This window comes from Hyla sarda, chromosome 4, assembly GCF_029499605.1.
Source record: "Hyla sarda isolate aHylSar1 chromosome 4, aHylSar1.hap1, whole genome shotgun sequence".
NCBI classification, from domain to species: Eukaryota; Metazoa; Chordata; class Amphibia; order Anura; family Hylidae; genus Hyla; species Hyla sarda.
The window spans coordinates 51697365-51707798 of record NC_079192.1 but is presented as its reverse complement, the minus strand read 5'-3'; the positions used below and the strand labels follow the sequence as shown (position 1 = coordinate 51707798).

At 41.8% G+C, this 10434-nt stretch overlaps 1 protein-coding gene across 1 annotated transcript; it reads left to right on the top strand.

Annotated features, from left to right (window-relative positions):
* Positions 1–4473: 4473 nt before the first annotated feature.
* Positions 4474–6188, top strand: LOC130367350 (nodal homolog 3-A-like). Its single transcript, XM_056569763.1, has 3 exons — positions 4474–4702; positions 4944–5668; positions 6036–6188. Exons 1-3 carry the CDS (start codon positions 4474–4476, stop codon positions 6186–6188), a joined length of 1107 nt encoding a protein of 368 aa, XP_056425738.1.
* The last annotated feature ends 4246 nt before the right edge of the window (positions 6189–10434 follow it).

The window sequence follows — 10434 nt, the reverse complement described above, 5'->3', positions numbered from 1 at the left end:
TCTCGATCCCCGATGGAGTAGTTCCTCTCCGCCGGAGAGAAGGTCCTAGAAAAAAAACCACAAGTAACAGCATGCCCGGAAGAATTTTTTTGTAGAAGGACAGCTCCAGCTCCCACTGAGGAGGCATCAACCTCCAATAGGAAGGGTTTGGATGGGTCAGGTCTGGAGAGCACGGGAGCCGAAGAAAAGGCAGACTTGAGCCGTTTAAAGGCGTCTTCCGCTTGAGGAGTCCAAGACTTGGGATCGGCATTTTTTTTGGTTAAAGCCACGATAGGAGCCACAACGGTAGAAAAATGTGGAATAAATTGCCTGTAATAATTGGCGAACCCCAAAAAACGTTGGATAGCACGGAGTCCGGAGGGGCGTGGCCAATCTAAGACGGCAGAGAGTTTGTCTGGATCCATTTGTAGTCCCTGGCCAGAGACCAAGTATCCTAGGAAGGGAAGAGATTGGCATTCAAACAGACATTTCTCTATCTTGGCATAGAGTTGATTGTCACGAAGTCTCTGAAGAACCATACGGACATGCTGGCGGTGTTCTTCTAGATTGGCAGAAAAAATCAGGATATCGTCCTGATATACAACAACACAGGAGTATAAGAGATCACGAAAAATTTCATTAACAAAGTCTTGGAAGACGGCAGGGGCGTTGCACAGGCCAAAGGGCATGACCAGATACTCAAAGTGTCCATCTCTGGTGTTAAATGCCGTTTTCCATTCATCCCCCTCTCTAAAGCGGATGAGATTATAAGCACCTCTTAGGTCCAGTTTGGTAAAGATGTGGGCACCTTGGAGGCGATCAAAGAGTTCAGAGATGAGGGGTAGGGGGTAGCGGTTCTTAACCGTGATTTTATTAAGACCGCGGTAGTCAATGCAAGGACGTAGGGAGCCATCTTTTTTGGAGACAAAGAAAAATCCGGCTCCGGCAGGAGAGGAGGATTTACGGATAAAGCCCTTTTTTAAATTTTCCTGGACGTATTCAGACATGGCAAGAGTCTCTGGGGCGGACAGAGGATAAATTCTGCCCCGGGGTGGAGTAGTGCCCGGGAGGAGGTCGATAGGACAATCATAAGGCCTGTGAGGAGGTAGAGTCTCAGCTTGTTTTTTGCAAAAAACATCCGCAAAGTCCATATAGGCCTTAGGGAGGCCGGTTACAGGAGGAACCACAGAGTCACGGCAAGGGTTACTGGGAACCGGTTTTAGGCAGTCCTTGGAACAAGAGGACCCCCAAGTCTTGATCTCTCCAGTGGACCAATCCAGGGTAGGGGAATGAAGTTGAAGCCAAGGAAGTCCAAGGAGAATTTCAGAAGTGCAATTGGGGAGGACCAAAAGTTCAATCCTCTCGTGATGAGATCCGATGCACATTAGAAGGGGCTCCGTGCGGAAACGTATGGTACAGTCCAATCTTTCATTGTTTACACAATTGATGTAGAGGGGTCTGGCGAGACTGGTCACTGGGATGTTGAACCTGTTGACGAGAGAGGCCAAAATAAAATTTCCTGCAGATCCGGAGTCCAAGAAGGCCATAGTAGAGAAGGAGAAGGCAGAGGCAGATATCCGCACAGGCACAGTAAGACGTGGAGAAGCAGAGTAGACATCAAGGACTGTCTCACCTTTGTGCGGAGTCAGCGTACGTCTTTCCAGGCGGGGAGGACGGATAGGACAATCCTTCAGGAAGTGTTCGGTACTAGCACAGTACAGGCAGAGGTTCTCCATGCGGCGTCGTGTCCTCTCTTGAGGTGTCAGGCGAGACCGGTCGACCTGCATAGCCTCCACGGCGGGAGGCACAGGAACAGATTGCAGGGGACCAGAGGAGAGAGGAGCCGGGGAGAAGAAACGCCTCGTGCGAACAGAGTCCATATCCTGGCGGAGCTCCTGACGCCTTTCGGAAAAACGCATGTCAATGCGAGTGGCTAGGTGAATGAGTTCATGTAGATTAGCAGGGATTTCTCGTGCGGCCAGAACATCTTTAATGTTGCTGGATAAGCCTTTTTTAAAGGTCGCGCAGAGGGCCTCATTATTCCAGGATAATTCTGAAGCAAGAGTACGGAATTGTACGGCATACTCGCCAACGGAAGAATTACCCTGGACCAGGTTCAACAGGGCAGTCTCAGCAGAAGAGGCTCGGGCAGGTTCCTCAAAGACACTTCGGATTTCCGAGAAGAAGGAGTGTACTGAGGCAGTGACGGGGTCATTGCGGTCCCAGAGCGGTGTGGCCCAAGACAGGGCTTTTCCAGACAGAAGGCTGACTACGAAAGCCACCTTAGACCTTTCAGTGGGAAACTGGTCCGACATCATCTCCAAGTGCAGGGAACATTGGGTAATAAAGCCACGGCAAAACTTAGAGTCCCCATCAAATTTATCCGGCAAGGATAGGCGTAGACCAGAAGCGGCCACTCGCTGCGGAGGAGATGCAGGAGCTGGCGGAGGAGATGATTGCTGGAGCTGTGGTAGTAACTGCTGTAGCATAACGGTCAGTTGAGACAGCTGTTGGCCTTGTTGCGCTATCTGTTGTGACTGCTGGGCGACCACCGTGGTGAGGTCAGCGACAACTGGCAGAGGAACTTCAGCGGGATCCATGGCCGGATCTACTGTCACGATGCCGGCTGGCAGGTAGTGGATCCTCTGTGCCAGAGAGGGATTGGCGTGGACCGTGCTAGTGGATCGGTTCTAAGTCACTACTGGTTTTCACCAGAGCCCGCCGCAAAGCGGGATGGTCTTGCTGCGGCGGTAGTGACCAGGTCGTATCCACTAGCAACGGCTCAACCTCTCTGGCTGCTGAAGATAGGCGCGGTACAAGGGAGTAGACAGAAGCAAGGTCGGACGTAGCAGAAGGTCGGGGCAGGCAGCAAGGATCGTAGTCAGGGGCAACGGCAGGAGGTCAGGAACACAGGCTAGGAACACACAAGGAAACGCTTTCACTGGCACGATGGCAACAAGATCCGGCAAGGAAGTGCAGGGGAAGTGAGGTGATATAGGGAAGTGCACAGGTGATCAGACTAATTGGAACCACTGCGCCAATCAGCGGCGCAGTGGCCCTTTAAATCGCAAGGACCCGGCGCGCGCGCGCCCTAGGGAGCGGGGCCGCGCGCGCCGGGACAGGACCGACGGAGAGCGAGTCAGGTACGGGAGCCGGGGTGCGCATCGCGAGCGGGCGCTACCCGCATCGCGAATCGCATCCCGGCTGGAGGCGGTATCGCAGCGCCCCGGGTCAGTGGATCTGACCGGAGCGCTGCAGTGAGGAGAGTGTAGCGAGCGCTCCGGGGAGGAGCGGGGACCCGGAGCGCTCGGCGTAACATTAGTGGTACATTTTTGCTTAATAATTCAGTGTTTTTTGTGCAAAATTTTGAAAAGATTAGAAATGTTCTACCAATAGTCATACCAAATAAATTAGTTATTAATTAACATCTACAATATATCTATTTTATGTTGGCTTCATTTGGTAAACATTATTTCACTTTTTAGGGCATTAGAATATTTATAATATTATGAGCATTTTTCCAAATTTTCAAGGTTAAATTTAAATTCAGATTTTTTTAGGGACCACTTCAGTTCTGAAGTGGATTTGAGGGGCCTGTATGCTAGAAACCCCCTATTATCATCCATTTTTAAAAACGACAGCCTCTAAATTATTGAGAATTGAAAGTTTAAAAATTTAGTAACCCTTTAGGTGGTTTACAAGAATTATAGTAAAGTTAAAGTGAAATTTTTAAATGTGAAATTTGTTTCCAAAATGTAAATTAATTAAAAAAAATTATAATCAATATTTATTACCCCAATTCTTTGCTTTTTAGAAATATTCCACATGTCATCCTAGAGTGCTACTTAGCATGATGCAGCACCAGGAATATTTTGATACCACTTTTTTCTTGTTTGTATTTTGCTTTAAAAATATATTTTACTTCACATTTACAAAGACTTTAGGAGTCCTTGGAGCATTTTCATATAAGTCTCCAACTCCTCATTACAAAACTTACCAGATCACAATCTTTCCTAGAAGCAATGTTCCTAGGGGCAAAATAACATGTCATCTTAGGGAGACACCACATGAGATACAAATATTGCCCTTGGAGCATTTCCATATAAGTATCCAACTCCTCATGACAAAAGAGCCTTAAAATTTAGAGCTTAGAAATTTAAAATGTATTGAGCAGAAACCAAACAGGAAAGTAATTTCAAATTCATAAAAATAAGCATAAACATCTAGAAACACCATTTTTGTTTATTCCATAGTATTGTACGACCAGTCTAATTACCATGATAAATAAACAGATGACTGATCTTAAGGAGGTGAATAATCTTTTGATGTGGGGGTTAGAAACCTTCAAAGAATGAAAGGTGTGAGGATCCCAGGTATCTCAGTCCTCAGCACTATATAAGGGCAGGGTCTACTGAAGGTTTTAGTTCAGTCTTCCAAGACCACTTCAGCAAACAGAACTCCCTGAGCTAAGCTTAGGGGAAGGATATCTTCAAGATGGCTATGAAGATCATCTTATATATTATATTCACCTCCTTGGTCTCTGGGAGACCCCTTCTACCACCAAGAGCTCTTCCTAGAGCTATTAACCATGCTCAAGGAGTCAGAATTCCAGATTATATGCTAAACCTTTATCACACTCTCATGGGAAACAATAAGGATCGTAAAAGACCAGAGATTCAGGTCCTGGAGGAGTCTGATACTATCCAGAGTCTTACTGCAAAAGGTGAGTACAACAGTTTATTACAGTCTGATATCTTCTGGCTTATTCATATCTATTATTATTATATAACTATATTTGTATGATGTTATTTCTCATATACAACCTGATAACAATTGTTATTAAATTTATTGATACAATAATGTTGATATATAATGAAGACTGTCAACTAGTTATTTTCTAAGTTTAAAGTAGTAAAATGTATTTTATCGATTACAGAGATAGTAATTCTTCATTTTCTTTTCAGATTTCACAGTAGAAGATGATCGGTGGTCATTGACTTTTGACTTCTCTTCTGTTTCAAGAACTGATGAACTAAGAATGGTTGAACTCCGAGTCCATCTTCCACCATTTACAAAATCCAGCAACATAACAGTAGACATCTACCACATCAACAATGGTCAACACAAACTCTTCTTGGGATCAGTCATGACAAATATACCTGATGTTGGAAATAATTCTTTGACAACTGTTAATGTCACCAAGATCATTGAAAAAAGTTTATGGGGAAAGAGACCGGCCAACAATGGAGAAGATGATAAGACTTCAGAAGACATTTCTGATAAGAATTTATTTGAGAACTCAAGAAAGATCAAGAAGCGTGATGTCTCTCTACCTGAAATCACTACAGATCAAGCCATCATTGTGTTTTTTACTAAGCATAAGCCATTTTCCAAACCTGAGACTCCAAGCCTACTAAAAAAACTGTCAGTGGACACTATGAAGATGGTTGCATTTCGTAGACACAAGAGGACCAAAAGGGAAAACCAGCTAGGAAATCCAAGCAGTCTTATTGTAGGGGCAGAGTTCAAACCATCATGTAAAAAAGTGGACATGGTGGTGGACTTCAAAGAAATAGGTTGGGACAAATGGGTCATCTACCCCAAAAAGTATAATGCTTACCGATGTGAGGGAACCTGCCATTCACCACTAAAGGAGGCCTCAAAGACAACAAACCATGACTATATAAAGGTAAGAGTACTATTAGAATTATTTTCTTTTATACAACACAGAGCATTGTTGTGTATGCATTGAAAACAGTAAAAAAAAAAAACATCCCATTAGCAAAATAGAAGTATATTACATTTTATTTATAAATGTCATAAATGTATCAATGCTTTGATTTTTTTTAAAGCTATAACACTTAGAAATTTATTATGTAACTTGACATCAGATAAATAATCTAGTTTTATATTTTATTTCTTAACATAACACTATATGGACACTACTTTTTGCTAACTATATGCCCTACATGAGACATCCCTTTAACTATTATATATTTACTTATTGAATTCATATAACACAAACTTAATATTCTTTTTTTTTTCCCCTTTTGCAGAATTTGATCAAGTTAAAAGATTCGGAAAGAATGGAATGTTCATCATGCGTTCCCCTTAAGATGCGGCCATTGTCCATGATGTTCCATGAGAATAGACACCTTGTTGTAAGGCACCATGACGACATGATCATTGAAGAGTGCGGATTTCAGTGAACACGACTTTTATTTGAGATGATTTTATGTTTATAATGTTATTTAGGATGACTGATAGAGAGGGAATTTACTTATATTTAAAACAAACAGAACTACACTTATAAGTTACTAAATGTTGATGTATGATAGTTTCTTCTATTGTTAAGTATAGATTTATTGAAATATTTTATATAAGGAATAAACATTTTGTATTACTTAAAATTCTGTATGGACTTAGTAGGTTATTTTACTACTATCCCAAATTAACCCCAATCTATTTTGGGGCAATTGTGTTATTTTATAGCAATTCTTTTTTGTAAATATATGCATAAATACATATTTTCCTAGTGTAAACTACTATGGCCCAGATTTATCAAACTGTATGAGAGAAAAAATTGAGTGATTTTCCCATAACAACCAATCACAGCTCAGCTTTCACTTTACCAGAGCTCGTTAGCTGAGCTGTGATTGGTTGTGAAAATCACTCTATGGAACATCACTATAGGTTTTTGCAAGAGAAGTGGGAGAGGCTCCCCTAACCACGGTTAACACTGTATAACTGAATGTACGTTTGACACTTCTACCCTGTGTCTGAATAAAAGTTTGAGAAATAATGAATAATACGGTACTCAAAGTTATATGGATATAAACAATAAAAATATTTATTAGTTCAAACAATATACAATTGATCTATTGGTGAAACTACAGGCCCTTGTGATTCACCTAATACTTGGATTAATAAACACAATTAAAGGGCAACTAGGAAACATTTTTTTTATCAACTGGTGCCAGAAAGTTTTTTGAAAAGTAGTAATTTGTAAATTACTTCTATTTAAAAATCGTAATCCTTCCAGTACTTATCAGCTGCTGTATACTACAGAGGAATTATTTGAATTTCCTTTCTACATGACCACAGTGCTCCCTACTGACACCTCTGTCCATGTCAGGAACTGTCCAGGGCAGGAGCAAATCCCCATAGCAAACATATCCTGGTCTGGACAGTTCCTGACATGGACAGAAGTTTCAGTAGAGAGCACTGTGGTCAGACAGAAAAGAAATTAAAAAAGAAAATAACTTAATGAGGAGCATACAGCGGCTGATAAGTACTAGAAGGAATAAGATTTTTAAATAGAAGTAATTTAGAAATATGTTTAACTTTTTGACACCAGTTGATTAAAAAATTTTTTTCCAGTGGAATACCCCTTTAAAACAAGAAGCTTAAAACAGTAGAGGACCTAGTAATTGCTGCTTAAAGCGTACCCGTCAGATCCAACGAAAAACATTTTGTTAAATGTATCACTCAGTACCTAATCCTGACCATGTACATCTAATTTTTATGTGTCCAGCACCTTTATTTATTTTTTATTACACTTTTAATTTAGCTCACTAGTCTGAATTCCTCTGAAAAGGGAGGGGGCGTGGCCTCACTTTGCCGGTCTGCACCGCCTACCTCAGTATGCTGTCTGCTCACATCTCCCCTAGCATTAACAAAACTACAGGTCCCAGCTTGTCCTCACTGACAGTAGCGGGACACAAGTTGACAGTGGGAGTCCTGCGCTCACAGCTGTCAATCAAGGAAGTGTGTCCATGACATAGGTGATGACGAAAGGACACAGCAGGACTAGTATGTGTCCAAGCAGGCAGGGGGGCAGTTGTTTGACTGGATTTTTCAGTATGAAATACTGAAAATGTTCTAATGAAAGCAATTGCAAAACCTATTGGTTATACATGCTTTACAACATATCAAAAGTTATTGTATCTGACAGTGCCCATTTAAGCATAAAACAAGACTCACTTTAAAAAGAGCTGCCAAAAATGGTAAATAAGTTGCAAAAAAAAATAAGAATAGACTAAAAGGCAGTATGGGACTTGTATTCCTCCTAACAAAACAGATAAATTTGTCTTTGAAGTGCACCACATCCAATTGTCTTCCAATATGTCCGTAGAAAAAGGCAATATTGCACAGCTGTCCACAAATATTATTGCACGAGTGCCCAAATCCTGATATTATATCCCAAATAGATCACTATTATGTATTTGCTGAAATTCTGACTATGATATACAGCATAAAGTCACTAGACTGACATCCACAGTTCTCAGTCTATATAAGTAGTAATGGACCTCCACTCAGTTTAGAACAAGTAGAGCTATTAGTACAAGGTGGTGCACTGCACCACTCACCTCAAATGAGTGTATAGAGGTCCAGACTTGGGTGTCAGAAGGGCCGGCGTTAGGGCATGGCAAACTGGGCAATTGCCCAGGGCCCCCGTCCTCGAGAGGGCCCCCTGCGGCTGCTAGAGTGTTTGTAGCTGGGGGAAGCAGTACAGCCCTGCAGCCAGCAGAATCCAGGATTGAGCCTCTCTGCAGAGTTCATTTACATAGTGCTGGCAGTGAGAGGTTCTTTTAATACCCCCTCCCTCCTTCCCCCATCTCCTCCTCCTGCTGATGCTGCTGTGGCACTTTTTAGCTGCCTGTCGTCCGACAATGAGGGCGATAGTCTGCAGGCACCAGGAGGCATGAATATTTAGCAGCTCCTGAAGTATTTAATGCACCCAGCCAGCCTTCAATAAAAGTAAGTATGTGCATCTGTCACTATCTGTCACTAGGCCTACCTAAGGCCCAACCCTAGTGCAGCAAATATCGCAGCAATGACAAAATCTCATGGCGCTAACATTTGATACATACATGAGTGTATATCTATAGTTATCAGTGTTTCCCAACCAGGGTACCTTCAGCTGTATAGGCTATTCGGGCATGCTGGGATTTGTAGTTTTGCAACAGCTGAATATAAATATATATATATATATATATATATATATATTTTTTTTTTTCTTTCCTATGATATATACAGATGCACAGTAGTGTATTTCAGGGGGTGTAATCCAAACTTCTCTCTCCGGTGTGTCCTACCATCCGGCATCAAAATTAAGACGCTGAATGACTGGGAACTGTCCCATTCAAAATCAATCAAAACGGAATCAGTTCAAGTATCAGTTTCCCTCCAGTGCACGCCAGAGGGAAACTGTGCCGGACGCCTGATATATGTGAACCCGACCTCATTCGGTCTGCAGGGTGCCAGCGTATAGCAGGTATCTACCATTATATCTTACTGTATGTGAGAATATTGGTCTATGCATCGTGGTTTTTATATAGGAACAATATAGCGGTATAGTGTTTGTCTAGCAAATATTGTGTGTCTACAGGGACATACGCTTTGTGGCTTGTGCTCCTGATCTTTTAGCCCTTTCAGGACTTTTTTCTGTTTTTGCACTTTCGTTTTTTCCTCCTCACCTTCTAAAAATCAGAACACTTCCAGTTTTCCACCTACAGACCCATATGAGGGCTTGTTTTTTGCACTACCAATTTTACTTTGCAATGCCAGTCATTTCACCACAAAATCTATGACAAAACCCCCAAAAAAAACATTGGGGGGAGGGGGGGGGGTCATAGAACTCCCCCCACCACCACCACCATTTTGTAGTTTTTAGCGGCTTTCGTTTCTACGCAGTGCACTTTTTCGGTAAAAAAGTGACACATATTTATTCTGTAGGTCCATATGGTTACAAGGATACCCAATTTATGTAGGTTTTATTTTATTATACTAATAAAAAAAAATACAGCTACATGCACCAAAATTAGTATGTTTAAAATGGGCATTTTCTGACCCCTATAACTTTTTTTTTTCTGTCTATGGGGATGTATGAGTGCTCATTTTTTGTGCCGTGGTCTGTAGTTTTTATTGGTACCATTTTTGTTTTGATGGGACTTTTTGATCGCTTTTTATAAAAAAAAATTTAGGGTTTACAAAATGACCAAAAATACGTAATTTTGGATTTTTTTTTCTCGTTTTTTACGCCATTGACCGTGTGGTTTAATTTATGTTTATTTAAATTTTTTTAATGGGGGGGGGTGATTCAAACTTTTATTAGGGAAGGGGGTTAAATCACACTTATGAACTTTTTTTTTTTTTTTTACTTCTTTTACACCATTTTTTTGTCCCCATGGTGGACTATTACATGCAATCTTCTGATTGCTTACAGTGTTCAATGCATATAATTGAATCATAGCTAAGATCAGTGTTATCGGCGCTCTGCTGATCCAGCCGATTTCACTGCGGTGGTCCCGAACAGCCTGACTGAGCTGCCGGGAATGGTTTTACTTTCATGTTAGATGCGGCAATCAACTTGGATCGCCACGTCTAACTGGTTAATGCTGGGCATCACCGCGATCAGTGATGTACGGCATTAGACATGGGTCCTGGCGACTG